We start from the raw sequence: 19,483 nt of genomic DNA, 5'->3' as shown, positions 1-19,483 counted from the left end.
TTAGAAATGATAGACAGTATAGAGATCGGCCCATAGTTCTCTACATTTTCCACATCTCCGTTTTTAAGGATAGGTATAACTTTTGCTTGTTTTAGGTACTCCGGAAAGTATCCAGATTCGAAAGATTCATTAATTATGTCTGTTAATGGGCCCTTAATGGAGTCTATACAATCTTTAATTACGCAGACTGGGATTTCATCAAGTCCTACTGAAGTTTTATTTTTTAGTTGGTGTACTACTAGTGCCACTTCCCTTTCTGTAGTTGGCAAGAGCACCATTGAGTTTGTTGGCTGGTTCCGAGTAGGTAAATCATACGTATCTGGAAATTTCTGCTGTAATTTTTTTGCAATACTACTGAAATATGAGTTTACAAAATCAGCTAATTTTTTAGGGTTACCTACTGGTACATCTTTGTTTTTAATATGTGAATTGAGGTCCTTTTTAGCAGAGTTAGATGTTTCCTGTTTGACAATGTTCCAGGCTGCTTTGCTCTTGTTTTCAGCTTCAAGTAATATTTTGTTGTTTGAAAGTTTTTTTGCGGCTAGCAACACCTTTCTGTAAATTTTCCTGTACTTTTTGTAGGATTGCAGAACTTCTGGGTTAGATTGATTATTTTTTATGGAGTTGAGATATCTAAGAGTTTCTGAGGATTTTTTGATACCTGTGGTCACCCACTGATTTCTCTTTGTAGTTTTAATTTGATAAAGAGTTTTGGGAAACATCTCTTCAAATCTGAGTTTGAAAATTGACATGAACTTGATACATTTCTGATTTGCGTTGGTTTCTGCATAGACTTCCCTTCAATCTTCATTTTCTAGCTGGGATTTAAACTGATCCAGGGCTGATTTGAAAAACATTCTTTTGTATGTACAAAGTTTAGGAGGAGTTTCTACATGAATGTTAGTTTTTAAGATCTGGCAGAGGTGGTCTGCTAGGCCCAGGTTTTGGACAACAATATGACATTTTTTACTATCAATATCTGTAGCTACATGATCTATAGATGAGGAGGATTCTTTCGTTATTCTAGTTGGACAATTAACAAGGGAGGATATTCCATAACAGCTTAGAATATTCACATATATGTTGCTAGCCTTATCAGGCTTCATCATATTAATGTTTAAGTCACCACAGATAATTACATTTGCTTTTGGTCCAGAAACCTTGTCTAAGATTTGATTCAGTGTTGAGAAGGATATATCAATGTCTCCACTGGGAGAGTGGTACACACAAAATATGACAAATTTTTTTGCTATGCCAGGTCCTATTATTTCAACAGTGGAAAGTTCGAAATGTTTGTCCTCACCTAGATCTAAAAGATCATATCTTACTTTAAATGACATACCTTTTTTTACATAGATACATGAACCTCCACCATTCATTGAGATTCTGCTATAGTAACATGCAAGGTCAAATGAGGCTAATGCAATGTCTTCAATTTGCTTCCCTTTGCACCAGTGTTCAGTGATACACACAATTTGGCTATCAAATTTTTCCAATTCTACTTCTAGCTGTTGTGCTCTGTTCTTTATGGCTTGAATGTTTTGGTGAAACACTGTTAGGCATTTGTTTTCACTTATCTTGGTGGCGCATTTCCCTTTAGACCTGATGCTAAAAAATCCTTTAGATGAGCTGGTGGCATGGTTATTCTTCTGTTGATGACAGTGGAGGTGAGTCTGTTGCCAGTTTGACTTGGAAGTTGGTGTATCTGAAGGTATCTGCCTTATGTTAGTCTTGTAACTGAGGCCGGGTGCCAAAAATCCTGCAGAGTTGTAAGTTTCCTGGTTCTTCGGCTTCTTCTGTTTGCTTCTGTTACTGCTGATGATGGTGAAGCTGGTGAAAAGTCTTTCACTGTTGAAGACTGAGGAGCGGCCAATACTGATGAAAGGTCATTGGCTGTTGGCACATCAGGCGTTTTTTTTCTTGTTAATGATGCAGTTGCGTAGTATGTAGCTGCATCTGCCGAAGCTGCTTTGGAAACTTCTGTCCTAGTTGAATCATTTATCTCAGCTGTTTTTGAAGAAAGTGGAGATTCTAGTGCTGGACCTGTTGTCAGTGATTCAGTTTCATTTTCTTGTTGGAAATTTTCAGTTGCTGTGTTTGGTGGTGGAAGTGGTATGGTCGTGCTATTCTTGTCCTTAACTGCCTTCACTGCATTAAGGATTTCTCGACTAATGAATGATTTTCCGAGTTTATTTCTGTGAAGCCCATGCCTTGTAAAATGACTTCTCTCTGCGGATGGTACGTCCACATATGTGGCATTTGGGAGGCTTCGGCAGATTTTCTCAAATTTCCTATTAGTAACTGTGATTTCTTTGTTGACACAGGATTCTTCTATAAGATCATGTCTTTGTGGGATACTGGCAATGAAGAAGTTGACATCTGTAATTTTCTGTAATCTACTTATTAGAGCTCTTGTGGCGAGTTTGCCCTCGTTCCTATAAACATCATTAGCACCTCCTATTATTAGACAGTTGCTTCCCAGCTTCAAAGAATGTTCACAGTCTTTTAAAACTTCGCGCAAAGGGGCACCTGGTTTCGTTATTCCACTAACCTTGAATATAGTTTGCATGTTACACAAAATGTCGTCTAAGCCCTTTCCATGACTGTCTGAAAGTATGAAAATATCTTCTTTTTTCTTCTTACCTGTATTGGTAGATATCTTGTTTGCACGATAAGTATGTTCCATGTGTTTTCAGGTATTTCCTTTCTTATTATTACAGGACTTCGTAGGCCTACTGACACGATTTGTGGTCGCTGCATTTGATGAAAGTACTTCCTTTCTTTGGCTCTTTTCACATATTTCATATTCATCACACGTTAAAAATTCAAACTTATTTGCTTGTGGGAGACGAAAGTTGTTTTCGTTACGATTAACACTACAAAACTTTTTAGGCCTAATAAAGTTACCGTTTTGTTCGTTTACAACCGTTTCACTACCCTTTGAATGGTCTATCACTTCTTCCAGCTTCTGTACACTAACTATCACTGATTCAAGCTTCTCTACATATAGTTTAGCTATCATAAGATAATATTTTAATAAATAAGTCGTGCATTCTTCTTCGCATTCCGTTTGTAAACACACGATATAACTATAGTTACAGTGCACATTTCCACAGTCACAGGTCATGTTTTTTTCCTCTAAGACATTTAAACATCGACGATGGATCCATTTCTGTGACCACGAACATAATTTAACACCATATTTCACCTTCTTACTGCATTTTACACACACAGGATTTAAAAACTCGTAGTTTTTCGCGGATCGGTTTATTAGTACGTCTACACGCGCCGCCATCTTGCCGCTTGCCTCTTGAAAAGCTACACAGGTGTGAAAAAGAGATGTTTCCCAATGTACATGAGCTTCTTTGAATAGTTGCACTGATGCCTGTGACATCAGCAACAGCAACAGGAGCTTTAGTACATTAAGAAGACTGAAGGTGTATCTGAGTAATGCAATAGCAGAAAATAGACTCATGGCTCTGGCAGTTATGAATATATATACTGTAAATGTAAACATAAATATTGAAATGCTCAATATACTACCCCAAAAGAGCTATCAATTGAATGTTGTCTTATAATTTGCTGTCTTTTATAACTTGAACAGTTTAATTTTTAAGTCAATATATTTTGTTGTGACATTTAAAACCAAAATTATTTCCATTTTCTACAACCATATCATTTTTTTGTGTTTAAAATCACTTGGATATTTTTCAGTTAGCATAAGCATTTATTGTAAGAGATTAGGGAAAAATACTTTTGTTCACTATAGAGAATTTGAAGATGTCTTGATGATACAAAAGAGTATGAACAGGCAACGAGCTTGATCTTCAGTAGACATGTGCACCATAATAGAAGTGAAAGAAACCTGATTTGAATGGCCAAGGTTGTATCCCAACTACATGGTATTTGGGCTTCTCTCAACAGCAGTGTAGATGCCAAGTACTACAACCCCTGAAGACCTTTTGTGGCTAGTGCTGTTTGAGGCAGAGTGCCCTGAGAATCCAATGGCAACAATTCATAGTGTACAACTACTTCTCTTACTCTGCATTAAACCCATCTAGTACAGGGTCCAATAAGTCTGTGTACCATAATTTCTGAGGCAAAAATTGGGGATCAACCTAGAATTTGCCTAAATCAGCACAAAAAAACCTACTCAGCCTGGAAATTCCACCAAACACCACCACACGGATTCAGTCTGGGTTGGCACATTTTCCTGGTCCACTAGTTAGTGCACTGCGAATATCACTGTATGAGAGACAGTTCATTTATAGTGTACTAGGTCTGGCAACAAGGCACATCAGTGTAAAACCCACCCAATTGAATGCGGATGCCACCATGATACAGGTTTATCTAATGGCATATGGTCACAGGTGCCACCAAACATCAACAAGATACAGTTTGCTTACTAAATTTTGTACGTATAGAAAGTGATTGTAACCTGATGATTGATCTTCCCTAGCTAAGATGCAACCAAAATGTGTGCTGACTCAATAAGTGCCATCTGTCTGCCCTGCAGTTCGATCTTTGTTGAGCATATCTACTGGATGAAAAGTGAACATGATGAAATGATTAATTAAAGGTCATTAATGTTAAAAAATGACTCAACTATCAAATGGGAAAGCAATGTAATAAATCAGTCTGGAATGTGTTGGAAAGGTTTTGCACTATTGCTTTTACGTGTGTTTGCAGCTCTTGTTCTTGTTTATGCTCACATTCTGACCACTAGTGCATAGAGTTTATTTATGTGAGTGCAGCTCTTTATCTTTGTCTTCTTCACAGTAGTAGTATTCTTTGTATTTTTTGTTGTGTTTGAAAAGTCATTCGTTGTAAAGAAATCCAGTTATTTCAATTAATAAAATAAGTTCATACACAGCTTTATTAATGTCTCTTAACAAACTCCATTACGCACATCAGGTTATGGGCCCAGGCATCTCTTGGTTTCATGATGAAAGCCTAGGGTGGTGGTTTGAGTTCTTATGGAGGTAGCGATCAGTATGTGTATCTTTCCTGTAGACCTTATGGCCTAAGGTCCCATCCGCCCGTTTGATAACTGATACATCCAAGGAGTTAAGTCGTCCATTCTTCTCCTTCTCCATAGTAAATTTAATCTTTGTGTTAATGCTATTTAAGTGTACCAGGAAATCATTCAAGTCTTCTTCCTCATGATTCCATATTACAAAGGTATCATCCATCATCCACCTAGGCAAAAGAGGGGGTCATAAAAACACTAGTGGATAGGGCCAATAATATTTGTGAACCAGGCTACTTACAAGAAGAACTAAATCATTTACGAATGGCCTTTGCGAAAAATGGTTATACGAAAAACGAGATTAACCGAGCACTTCACCCAAATAGAAAAATGCCTAAAAATAGGAGACAGCAACAACCATCAGCTGGAAAAGTATTTCTTCCATTCATCCATAATATCACGGATCGAATTGGAAAAGTACTAGCCAAGTTTCAGGTAGAGACCATTTTTAGACCTACTAGGAAAATTAGTGAATGCCTAAGATCAACAAAAGATGCTCGTCACCCCCTAGCCACCCCAGGGGTATATAAAATTCCGTGTAGTTGTGGCAGGGTTTACATAGGAACTACAAAAAGGAGCATCAATACACGGTTGATGGAGCACAAAAGAAACTGTCGCTTGGGACATATCGACAAATCGACAGTAGCGGAACATGTTTTTAAGGATGGAGATCACGAAATAAAATTTGGTGAAACAAGCATGCTAGCGAGGACGGCGCACTATTATACACGTATGTATAGAGAGGCAATTGAAATCCACAAACATCAATACAATTTTAATCGTAAAGAAGAAGGATAAAAATTGGATAAGATATGGCGGTCGACGTTGCATCAATCACGTGACAATCGATTGCCTGCAATCGAGAGAACAGACGATAGCCAGAGATAGCAGCACATTGACGCCATGTGACACGTGGTGGCGCCCCCTATGATCTCTATATAAGCGGCGGCCCAAGCTCCTAGCAGCCAGTCGTCGACTCACCTCGGAAGATGGTCTCCGTAGTTGAGAACGAAACGTCAGGGAGAAGAAGTTCTACAGATCGACCACGGCACAATAAGTTAATGATAAAAATTGAATAAAGGACTTTTGAAGATTCAATACAGATTTACTAACATATTCAATGAATATTATAAAAATATACCATAAAATTTAGTTCAAAACCAATCTGATGATGGTGATGCCTGAAAATCCCTCATAATGAATATATCATGGTTGTTTGGTTGATTAGGGAGAGGAGACCAAACAGTGAGGTCATCGGATTAGGAAAGGATGGGTAAGGAAGTCAGCCATGCCCTTTCAAAGGAACCATCCGAGCATTTGCCTGAAGCAATTTAGGGAAATCAAGGAAAAACCTCAATTAGGATGGCCAAGCATGATTTTAAATCATCATCTTCCCGAATGCAAGTCCAGTGTGCTAACCACTACGACACCTTGCTCAGTAAAAATATAATGTCTGCATACAGCAGTAACTATAACAGAAATAAGAGATGCAGTTAGCAAACCAATGGAGTAAATCGTCCTGTGGTCCTTGTGGTACCTAAGCAATCTCTTTAAGCAAACGTCATTTGAAACAGATTCTCAGCAAACTAATATAATCAATATATAATTTAGTATAGAAATGTTGCTGACAAACCTACAACACTCAATAGTAAAGCAATTTCACAAAAGGGGTAACACAAGCAACATACCAAATAACACACTTATGTCACTATTATCTAGCTTTTCTAAGAAATTGGAAGTCATATATGATAGGTTATTTACATTTCTGAATAAAAATAAAATACTAGTTAAGGCTCAAAAAAAGTTTCAGGAAAAACAAATCTACTGAAATGGCAGTCTTTACTTCTTGAAGCAAGTCCTGAGTGCTACAGGCCAAGATGAATTATTAAACTGTTGGCTACTTCAAGTACTCTGTGAAGCCTTTGATCTGATCAATCATCTGCTACTTAGGTGATTATACAAATAAGCTATCTCTGCAGTTTCAAATGATGGTTTATATTGTCATGTCTTTCTAACAGGCGAAAATGGCAGAAGTATCATGAAAAAAATTTTCTAATCAAGATAAAGAAAAGCTATGTGTCACATCCTTGGTTATTCTTGACCCTTACAAATGACTTACCATAGCACTTACCAGCAGCAGAGCCAGTGTTGCTCACAGACGATTTAGTATTTATGTTACAGGATGGAATGAAGTTGATTTACAGCAAGAGGTCTCTCTGACAACTGAAGAAGCATAAAGATGTTTTATAGACATATGTATGGTGATAAATGAGAAGTTGATGGAATGGATAAACTTTAGAGACAAGAACATAAGCCAGAAGCAATATAATCATAGAATTGCCTGGCTCCAGTATTGAACAACCTTATTACATGAACCTTTAGGAGTTTGCTTAGGTTCTCATTTAAGACAGGAAAAAAAATGTTGGACTATGGAACAAATGGTTGAGTAAATAGTGATGTCTTAAGAATGCTTAAGGACCACTATAGCAAAGAAACAGTGCTATGTACTTACTAGACAAATGTGCATGGCCTGTTAGGGTAAGACACTGTATGATGTTTCAGGGGAACATGAATTTAACAAATCAAACAATGGAAGCTCCAGGTAGGAATATCAATAATGTAGGAAAAGATAGTTTGCTACTTATCATAAAGAATACATTTTAAGTTGCAGAGAGGCACAGTAAAAGACACTTACATAAAGCTTTTGGCCACAGCCTTCATCAGCAAAAGAGAAACACATGCCATTCATACACACAAGCAAGCACACCTCGTGCACATGACTGCCAATTCCAGCATCTCTGGCCTGAGATGATAGAGTTGGCAGTCATCCTTGCATGAGGTGCACTTGCTTCTGTGTACAAATGGTGTGTGTTTTTCTTTTGCTGATGAAGGCTGTGGCCAAAAGCTTTATGTAAGTGTCTTTTAATTGTGCCATCTGCAGCTGAACATGTCTTCTTTATGGTAAGTAGCAAGTCAGTCCTTTCCTATGTTGCTGAATTTAGCAAAAGAATCATTTAAATTTAAGAAAGGGCAATAAGAACTACCATAGGTAACATTGTAGTCCAGGGACATTTTCAAAGGATTTAAGTTGTTACCCTTGAAGGATTGGATATGTACTGATTTCTGTGTTACATTAAACCATGTAGGAAACTATTGAATTAAACAGCCAAATTCTCAATTATGAATATAGAAGTAGGAATAATTCTCATGTAGAAGTACTTAGCAATGTCCTGTGTCAGAAAAATACGCTGTAATCTTCAATAAATGACTTGCAGAAGAAAGAATATAAAATATCAGATTTATTTAAGAAAGAGCTAAACACTAATATGAAATAGTTTCTGTAGCTCTAAGAAATATGTGTGTTACTCATATTGATGTAGGCCTGTCACTTTCTTCAAGAGTACATGAAATATGTTTCACAGTATCTTCCATACAAAGAACATTTCTGCTGTCTTCATAATTTGAATCAAAGACAAGACATTCTATTATTCATCCTTGACCGAGGTTGTGCAGTGCTAAGCACTTGAGTTTGTATGTGGGAAGATGGCAGTTCAAACCCATATCTGGCTAAGTTTGTATGTGGGAAGATGGCAGTTCAAACCCATATCTGGCTATCTAGAATGAGATCCTAGCTCTAACACAACCATTCAATTATTTCAATAGAAAATTATCCAACTTTTACAAAAAATATAGATTATAGTGTCATTTAGTATATGATTTCATTGGTACATAAGTCCAAGACATATTACCACATCGTCAGTTCATCAGATATTGTTAGAACAGAAATATCATTCATGCTTGTATTCCATGTACACTACTGGCCATTAAAATTGCTACACCACAAAGATGATGTGCTACAGACACGAAATTTAACCGACAGGAAGAAGATGCTGTGATATGCAAATGATTAGCTTTTCAGAGCATTCACACAAGGTTGGTGCCATTGGCGACACCTACAATGTGCTGACATGAGGAAAGTTACCAACCGATTTCTCATACATAAACAGTAGTTGACCAGCGTTGCCTGGTGAAACGTTGTTGTGACGCCTCATGTAAGGAGGAGAAATGTGTACCATCATGTTTCCAACTTTGATAAAGGTCGGATTGTAGCCTATTGCGACTGCGGTTTATCGTATCGCGACATTGCTGCTTGCGTTGGTCGAGATCCAATGACTGTTAGCGGAATATGGAATCGGTACATTCAGGAGGGTAATACAGAATGCTGTGCTGGATCCCAATGGCCTCGTATCACTAGCAGTCGAGGTGACAGGTTTCTTATCCGCATGGCTGTAATGGATCATGCAGCCAAGTCTCGATCCCTGAGTCAACAGAGGAGAATGTTTGCAAGACAACAACCATTTGCACGAAGAGTTCGATGATGTTTGCAGCAGCATGGACTATCAGCTTGGAGACCATGGCTGCAGTCACCCTTGACACTGCATCACAGACATGAGTGCCTGCGATGGTGTACTCAACAACGAACCTGAGTGCATGAATGCCAAAACGTCATTTTTTCAGATGAATCCAGGTTCTGTTTATAGGATCATGATAGTCGCATCCGTGTTTGGTGACATCACGGTGAACGCACATTGGAAGCATGTATTCATCATCGCCATACTTGCGTATCACCCGGCGTGATGGTATGGGGTGCCATTAGTTACACGTCTCGGTCACCTCTTGTTCGCATTGACAGCACTTTGAACAATGGACGTTACATTTCAGATGTGTTACGACCCATGGCTCTACCCTTCATTTGATCCCTGCAAAACCCTAGATTTCAGCAGGATGATGCATGACCGCATGTTGCAGGTCCTGTATGGGCCTTTCTGGATACAGAAAATGTTCGACTGCTGCCCTGGCCAGCATATTCTCCAGATCTCTCACCAATTGAAAACTTCTGGTCAATGGTGGCCAAGCAACTGGCTCATCACAATACACCAGTCACAACTCTTGATAAACTGTGGTATCGTATTGAAGTTGCATGGGCAGCTGTACCTGTACACGCCACCCAAGCTCTGTTTGACTCAATGCCCAGGCGTATCAAGGCCATCATTACGGCCAGAGGTGGTTGTTCTGGGTAGTGATTTCTCAGGATCTATGCACCCAAATTGCATGAAAATGTAATCACATGTCAGTTCTAGTATAATATATTTGTCCAATGAATACCCGTTTATCATCTGCATTTCTTCTTGGTGTAGCAATTTTAATTAGAATAAATGGGTCCAGGGCTCTTGAACACAAATAACAAATGGGCAAATTCTCCCATTTTAATTTTTCCTGGTGTAGCAGATAAATTCACAATTTTTCAGAATCATTGGTTGCATTTTACTGATAAATACAAATCCAATCTTTGATATTACAATTAGTATGAAATACAACAAATATATAAGCCATCTCTGTACTGACAACAACCAGCCCACTCAGCCTTGCACAGGCCTCTATATAAAATGTAACAGTCTATGATGCCCAGCTCGTTACCAGAACATATACTTCTGTGATGTCATAATGAAAAAAATTACATATTCACAAATATTTAAATAATATTATGTTTTATAGTAATGAGGAAAAGTTTGATATGGTTCAATTTTTAAATACTTTGTTTTTAATTAAAAAAAATTTCCTTAAAATGTGAATTGTAAACCATTATTCTAAGAAACTAATTTTCTACTAAATAACATAATTATTTCAATTACTAACATTTACCATTTACACATGTTCTAATAGAAGAATTAAATTTTGCTTTCCCCCCACAAGTTACTTTGTATTTAATGTTACACATTATTAAACAGTCTTAATATTGTATGCCAATATTATGGAAATCTCAACACAAAAGTTTTATATTAAATTAACCTAACTGCAAACTTGAGGTAGTATTCCTTTAGATTTGACAATACAGATTTTGTTTTAGCTAATTATAAACTCAAAAATATGTTATTAAGAATTACTGAAAATTGTGATTATGTTGTAACATAATGTGTTCACTGTCAATTGGTATATAATCTACAATTCCTCCACACAACATTAAATGCAGCATAATAAAAATGAAGTACTCCATAATATGTATCAAGTAATTTGATAGATAAAAAAAATCTTCTCACCGAATGGTGGCAGGAGAACACAAACATATAGAGGTATTTAAATCAACAAGCTTTCAGGGCCAGTGGCTCCTTCTGGCAGAAAAGATGAAGGAGAAGGAAAAGGGTGAAGGAAAACAACTGATGAGGTTTAGGAAATGGGGAGTGTTGAGAAAAGTCATCCAGAACGCAGGGTCAGGGGAGACTTACCAGATGTGATGAGAAGAAAGTCTTATTGCTGGTGACTGCACTGGACAAGATTTGGAAACCTGAGAACTTAAAGGTGGAAATAGGATGATAGCAAGACAGAGATTAATGCCAAAACATTGTGCACAAGTTGGAAACTAAAAATGGAGTGAAGAAAGGAATAATTGCTATGAAGAAATGGTGAGACTGAAGAAATTAACATAAATTAAGGTGAAGTGTGTGGCGAGAACAAAGGACATGTTGCAGCACCAGTTCCCACCTGCAGAGTTCTGAGAAACTGGGGGAAGAATCCAGGTGACACATATAGTGAAACCGGCAGTGAGATCATGACTGTCATGTTGTAGAGCATGCATTGTGCATTACTAGTATATACCCTTGGCATATGCCCATTCATCCTGACTGATAACTTGGTGGTAGTCATGCTAATGTAAAAGGCTGAACAGTGTTTACATAACACATGGTATATGACATGTTGTTCCACAGGTGACTCTCCCTTTGATAGTATATATTTTGCCAGTTACAGGGCTGGTGTAGGTGTTGATAGGAGTGTTCATAGGGCAAGTCTTACAGCAGGAATGGTCGCAAGGGTAGGAGACACAGGGAAGGGAAATGGGTGCCGAAGGATTATGCTATGCATCAAGTAATACATTAAAAGTTGTGTATCGAATAATGTATTAAAATATGTGTGTCACATATTCCAATATGCAATTCAAGACTGTTACATTATGCAGCATTTGCTGGAATAGTTCTTTTGAAAAGTTACAGCCAATTTAATTCCCCAGTCCAAGCTTATGCTCAATCTTCAATGACCTATCTATCAACAGAACATTAAATTTTATCTGCTATGACTACCACTCTTCTACAGCTTCAGCACCTTCTCTCCTGTCCCTTTACCCTAGTCTTTCACAGCCTAGCATGTCACCTTCCTGATTCTATAACAATATCCGTCCATATTAAACCCTCACTCTATCAAAAATACCTCCACTTTGACAGTCAACGTTTCTTCACACAAAAACATCTTTCATATATAGTGTGGCTACCTATGAATGGTATATTTTAGTGATGGTTAATCCCTTGCTCTGTATTCTGATGGTATATCAGAACCACATATAAAAGCATACACCAATTCTGCTGTAATTTCTGCATAACTTTTTATGTGGTTATCACCACCAACCAGCTACCCACTCAATGAATGTCACCATTAAACTGTGGCCATGAGCAAAGCTGACCACCCAGTTGCAGAATATACTGCTGAGCATGACACCATGGCATATGCTACTTCAATAGCTGCTTCACAACCCATGCCTTCTAGGTCTCTTGCCTCCGCCCCTTCCCAACATTTTTTTTCTTAATTACAGTGAAGGAAATTGTAATTACAACATTCCTTTTATCCAGCAGTCTCCAGGCCCCAATTTCTGCTAGCTCCTACCCCACACCCACCACCACTACCACCACCACCACCCTGTAACCATACTTCCCACTGCATGGCATTAATGTCTACACCCACTTTTCTCTCAACTGTCCCTGCCCCTTCCTCTGTTACATTTTGTCTATACTCTTCTAACCCATTCCTTCATTTGGTCACACATCACACACTGCTTCCCCTGACTGCACCAGGGAAAGTTCATGGGTATAACATTCATATTATATTCCCTTGCTGCCTCTCCCTCCCAGCTATCAGAGCAGGACATTATGTGAAAGCTCAGCAATGTATATGGGCTGACCAAAAATATACAGCTTAGCTATACATGTTCTGTTATTAGTTTTGTCATGTATATGTTTGTAGAAACTATTTAAAAAATGGGACACAGTGAAAAGCTCAAGATATTTTGCTTTCAATAAAATCAAGTAGAATCAGAATTTTTATGTTACATAAAAGAATTTTATTACATACTCTGAGCTACAAAATTTTAAATAAATAACATACATTTGACACATTAATCTCAGATATAGTTCTTTACTTAAGAAATTAGCAGAAGTAACAACACAATTAATTTTAACAGGTAGACAAAATTCTGGTCTAACCAGAGGCAAAATAGTTTGTGTGCACGTAGTGACAACAAAGGCAAACAGAGAAACAAAGAAAAACAAAGTTTCAGTAGACTAACCCACTCCAAAACAATTGGAGAGGCAGAGACAATATAGATATCTGCAGTTATTTATTTTTCATCTTTTGAAGATTCATAACTTTTTGTTGCTATTTTGTATTAATTAAAAATTTAGTCTCGTGTCTATAGCATTATTTCTATTTTGTGTGCCCTGTTACCACCCACTTCTCTGGGACTGAAGCTTGTACTCTAAATGCTTCATTTAGAATATTTGTTGTTTATATTTGCAACTTTCAGATCAAGCTTTCATACACTGATAATTATGGTATTATTCATACACCTTTTTGTACTTGAAATCTCATTTTTAAGTGAGAAAACTACAGAATTACAAAGAGACAATATGTAACTGGCTCTGGTGCCCTAGTGACTGATCATCCTTTATAACATTTTCTGACTTACCCTCTTTCTTTTCTGGGGAAGGAACTAACAGCTCCAAAAGGTCTGATAGTTCTTCTACTCTTACATGTGCGATTAGCGGTACATACAATTTCAGCTGCTGAGGGTAAGAACTGGACAGTCATTCTATCCCATTCTATGTAGTTGCATCACATTTACATTTCTTTATGTTTACAAACGGTTTTTCTTGAGTTTTTACCCCTTCTAGCTAACACACTATCTGAACTGTTATGAATACTCAGAGATATTATTGGCAATAATTAAAATATTGGAAATTCTGAGGGGAAGGTAAAGTTTCATGAATGAGAAAATTAAGAATATGGAATTGAGTTAAAATATAATAAGATGTAGGAGAGTAAAGAATCTGGAAGAAGTGTCCCAAAAGGAAACTGAAGGACTAGAAGAACCCTCTCTATATATCAGTACTGAAGTGTTCTGAGAAACTCAGATGTCAGTGGGTAGATTTTTACAATTTTATGTTACATGAGAGCAACAATTCTGCTATGATGTAAGTAAGTATAACAATGTGAGTCTGTTAACAGATTGTTTGAAGTCTCATTTCGCATGCTTAGAGAACTGTACTGTCATGCCGGAGTTCTAAAGGAGGAACTTTATTATTGTTAACCAGTGATAATTTAAATTACATTCAAGGAAGTTGCTTATTACCACAGTATGCAAAATATCATTGCAGGTACCTAATTACTAACATTGCAAGTACAAAATTGCTGTCACTATCACTTTGTTGCATGTTTGTATTAACTGGCACAATGTGAATATTCATTTTTTCCCATCTGTTCATGTTGAATAGTAGTAAAGAACACATTTTTAGCAATGTAACCAAAACTAATAATAACAGGCATACAGATCTTTTTGCTCTTTGGTTAATATTATTGAGACCTATACAATGCACTTGTGGTTGTGCTGAAACACAATTACTCAATGTCATTTCTGTTCCTTGTAGCATGTACAAACAACACAGTTTAGAAACAGGCATCAACCAGCAATGGTCTTTGAAACTTAAATCTTCTAAACACATAGTGTATATGATTTTTAGATCCATCCTAATCATTTTATGACCCTTCATGTAAACAAGGGATATGTTAGCTCTGAGAAATAGTTCACTATTCAAGTCATAAAAAAACTGGCAAGGATGAATATTACTCTGATATCAGAGATCTTTCCATGTACTGATAACAATGATACTTCAGCCTGACTGTATAAGACTGAAGTTAGAACTTTTTCTTTTTACACAGAATTTGTTACAGGTACATCTGTTATGTGAGCCGGTTTCCTCTTTTGCTCCTTGCGTTCTAGCCACTTTGATTCCTGCTCATCAGCAGTTCCAAATGCGAGGAAGGTGACATAAGGAATTGCACATACTGCCATTGATGTATAAAATACATACTTCCACTGCTGTATTGTTTGCTGCAACAGAAAGTAGAACAATCCATATGTATTTATCATTCATTTGGATGATGTCAACAGTACTCTCAGTTTCTAACTATTTGTCTAACATTCAGACATTCAGTTTAAGGAAATGAAGTCAAAGTAATACCTGGCCCTATTACTTATCATTGTAAAAATGGTTGTATTTAAGAAACAGATAATTATTAAAACAGTGATTCTTTTCCCATCAAACAGTTAGCTCTTGTTACTTCTGCACCTGTAGAAAAAGCATAAATCTTTCCAGCAGCTGTATCTCTGTATCTCTCTCTCTCTCTCTCTCTCTCTCATCCCCCCCCCCCTCCACCCCCCCCCCCTTCCGCACCATTCTTCACTATACCGACTGGATAAGTGCATCTTACAAATTGGGATAAGCAGACAGATTAAGTAACATTGAGAACCAGTATTAAATTGTGAGAAAAACTGCACACACTAACTCAGTTTCTCACAGTCAGCTTGTATTTAGTACATGATCAGGTGTAATAACTAGGGACCTGTCTGAAAACGTAGCACCTATTTTTTGGTGAAAATCAGACCTATTTTTTGTGTGTAAATCATTAGACATAAAAATTCAAAATGTTGCTATGCTATGTGCAAGAAGACAAATCCTTAGTTCTTTGATATAACTTTCTGGTGACTGAATGTTTCTGACTCGGATGTTTGCCTTTTCAAAAATTTTGACAGTTTTTTTCTGGAATGGTCTTTGCTTTTTCTCATCTTTTGATTCTATTTAAGCTTTCAACAAATGATGTTTCTGTTGAGAAACAGCAGCAATTCCCCACTGGTGAACTGAATGCCTCTCGGATTTACAATGTTCCTCTATATTCTTTTTCTTTTCCCACTCAATTTGATAATCAAAAAAATCTTCAGAATATTAACACCAGCCTGGAATCCTTACCCAGTCTGTTACCCCCGAAAACCATACTTGTAACCATTGATGCTACTTCCTTATACACAAATATCACACACGTCCAGGGCCTTGCTGCGATGGAGCACTTCCTTTCACGCTGATCACCTGCCACCCTACCTAAAACCTCTTTCCTCATTACCTTAGCCAGCTTCATCCTAATTCACAACTTCTTCACTTTCGAAGGCCATACATACCAACAATTAAAGCAAACAGCCATGGGTACCAGGATGGCCCCATCATACGCCAACCTATTTATGGGTCGCTTAGAGGAAGCATTCTTCTTTACCCAGGCCTGCCAACCCAAAGTTTGGTACAGATTTATTGATGAAATCTTCATGATCTGGACTCACAGTGAAGAAGAACTCCAGAATTTCCTCTCCAACCTCAACTCCTTTGGTTCCAACAGATTCACCTGGTCCTACTCCAAATCCCATGCCACTTTCCTCAACGTTGACCTCCATCTGTCCAATGGCCAGCTGCACTCATCTATCCACATCAAACCCACCAACAAGCAACAGTACCTCCATTATGACAGCTGCCACCCATTCTATATCAAACGGTCCCTTCCCTACAGCCTAGGTCTTCGTGCCAAATGAATCTGCTCCAATCCTGAATCCCTGAACCATTACACCAGCAACCTGAAAACAGCTTTTGCAGCCCGCAACTACCCTCCCGACCTGGTACAGAAACAAATAACCAGAGCCACTTCCTCATCCCCCCAAACCCAGAACCTCCCACAGAAGAAACCCAAAAGTGCCCCACTTGTGACAAGATACTTTCCGGGAATGGATCAGACTCTGAATGTGGGTCTCCAGCAAGGATACGACTTCCTCAAATCCTGCCCTGAAATGAGATCCATCCTTCATGAAATCCTCCCCACTCCACTAAGAGTGTTTTTCTGCCGTCCACCTAACCTTCATAACCTCTTGGTTCATCCCTATGAAATCCCCAAACCACCTTCCCTACCCTCTGGCTCCTACCCTTGTAACCGCCCCCAGTGTAAAACCTGTCCCATGCATCCTCCCACCACCACCTACTCCAGCCCTGTAACCCGGAAGGTGTACACGATCAAAGGCAAAGCCACGTGTGACAGCACCCACGTGATTTACCAACTGAACTGCCTACACTGTGAAGCTTTCTATGTGGGAATGACCAGCAACAAACTGTCCATTCGCATGAACGGACACAGGCTGACAGTGTTTGTTGGTAATGAGGATCACCCTGTGGCTAAACATGCCCTGGTGCACGGCCAGCACATTTTGGCACAGTGTTACACCGTCCGGGTTATCTGGATACTTCCCACTGACACCAACCTGTCAAAACTCCAGAGATGGGAACTTGCCCTTCAATATCTCCTCTCTTCCCGTTACCCACCAGGCCTCAACCTCCGCTAATTTCAAGTTGCCGCCGCTCATACCTCACCTGTCATTCTATAACATCTTTGCCTCTGTACTTCCACCTCGACTGACATCTCTACCCAAACTCTTTGCGTTTACATATGTCTGCTTGTGTCTGTTATGTGCAGGTGGATATGTGTGTGTGTGCGAGTGTATACCTGTCCCTTTTCCCCCCCAAGGTAAGTCTTTCCGCTCCCAGGATTGGAATGACTTCTTATCCTCTCCCTTAAAATCCACACCCTTTCGTCTTTCCCTCTCCTTCCCTCTTTCCTGATGAAGCAACCTTGGGTTGCGAAAGCCTGAAATTTGTGTGTGTGTCTGTGTTTGTTATTGTTTCTATCAACGTACGAATGCTTTCGTTTGGTAAATGAATCTTTGTTTTTATATATATATATATATATATGTGTATACTTAGGTTATAAGTAGATAACTGTCTCAACCGATACATAGGAAAGTTACCTCATTGACAAAATCTTATATACTGTCTATACTTTTGATTCATTCTGCAAAAGAAGATTAGTGTTTGTTTGTCTTTCATCTACACAGTACAGTAGAGTCTTGATAGTTCAAGTCTCGATAGTTCAAGTCTCAATAGTTAGAGTTTCCAATAATCCGAGTCTCTTTTTTTCTTTTTTCTTTATTTAAAAAAAAAATATATATATATATAAAAAAAAAGCGGGATTGCAATTATCTACTTTCTTTTTTTACTGACATGATAAATAATGAAAACATCATTGCAAAAGATAGACAGGGAGAGTACAGCTCAGTGGCAAAGCAGACAACAATGCAATCAACACCGACGATTAGCTCACTGCCCTATTGCACGAACATCTGTTGTCAGCATGGCACGAAATGCATGAAATACCCCGACTGCTGCCAGCTGCTACCGATCAAAACTGGGGAGTTCATACCCTGCTGTAGTTCCCAGTGCCTGTACTGTACAGTGTTGTGTGTCATTTTGTTTGTTGACTGTGTGTTCCATTGTACACCTTACAAAGATGAGTGCTGTAACAAAAAAGAGGAAATTCGTGCCTTTGCATCTAAAATTAGAAGCACTCAGATGACTTGACAAAGGGGAAACAATAAAAAAAAATTGCTCTCAAATGTGGTGTCGATGAAGTTACTGTTGGTGACTGGCAAAGAAACCGACTTAAATTGGAACAGTTTTCTTCACAGAAATCGTCAGACGAATCTCTCAGTCGAAGAAGTATAAAAAAAGTCAGACTTTGAAAAAACAAGTGAGGCATTGTTCATGTGGTTTACCCAACAGAGACAGAAGGGTGCTCCGATTTCTGGCCCAATCTTGCAAGAAAAAGCTTTGTTTTTCAGAAACCAGCTGCTGGAAGGAGATGACAATTTTGCCGCTAGTTTGGGCTGGCTTGACAAGTGGAAGAAGAGATATGGAGTGCGTCAACTAGATGTATGTGGAGAAAAACTCTCTGGTGACACTCAAGCCGTTCAAAAAATTATTGTCGAGTTTAAAAAAATCGTAACTGATGAAAATTTGTCTAATGAACAAACATATAACTGTCACTAAACTGGGCTACATTTTAAAATGTTACCAGTGAGAGCACTTGCTTCTTGTGATGAAAAAAGTGCTCCTGGGCACAAAAAAGCAAAGAGTGGCTCACAGTTATGGCAGCTTCAAATGCAACTGGAAACCACAAACTAAAACTGGTTGTGATTGGGAAGTCTGCCAAGCCAAGAGCATTCAAGAATGTATCCATCTCAGCTCTTCTGGTTGTCTATACACATCAGAATAATGCCTGTATGAACTGTTTTTGTAACTCATTTGTACCTGACTGCAAGGACTTTTTAAAAGAAAGGGGACTGTCATGCAAAGCAATTTTGCTCATGGATAATGTGTCCTCACATCCAAGTGCAGGAGGACTGCAGTGCGATGGTTTCTGCGCGTTGTT

The 19,483-nt window shown here is 38.3% G+C and overlaps 1 protein-coding gene across 1 annotated transcript in view; it reads right to left on the bottom strand.

Moving 5' to 3' along the window:
* Positions 1 to 13,211: 13,211 nt before the first annotated feature.
* LOC124622492 (putative inorganic phosphate cotransporter) overlaps positions 13,212 to 19,483 on the bottom strand; it is a 72,688-nt gene continuing 66,416 nt past the window's right edge. The window contains exon 9 of the mRNA XM_047148206.1: positions 13,212 to 15,239. Within this exon, the coding sequence (XP_047004162.1) occupies positions 15,060 to 15,239 (180 nt within the window). The 3' untranslated portion in view covers positions 13,212 to 15,059. The remainder of the gene's footprint in view (positions 15,240 to 19,483) is intronic.

Source organism: Schistocerca americana, chromosome 7 (assembly GCF_021461395.2).
Source record: "Schistocerca americana isolate TAMUIC-IGC-003095 chromosome 7, iqSchAmer2.1, whole genome shotgun sequence".
Lineage (NCBI taxonomy): Eukaryota > Metazoa > Arthropoda > Insecta > Orthoptera > Acrididae > Schistocerca > Schistocerca americana.
This window is presented reverse-complemented; position numbering and strand designations above follow the sequence as displayed.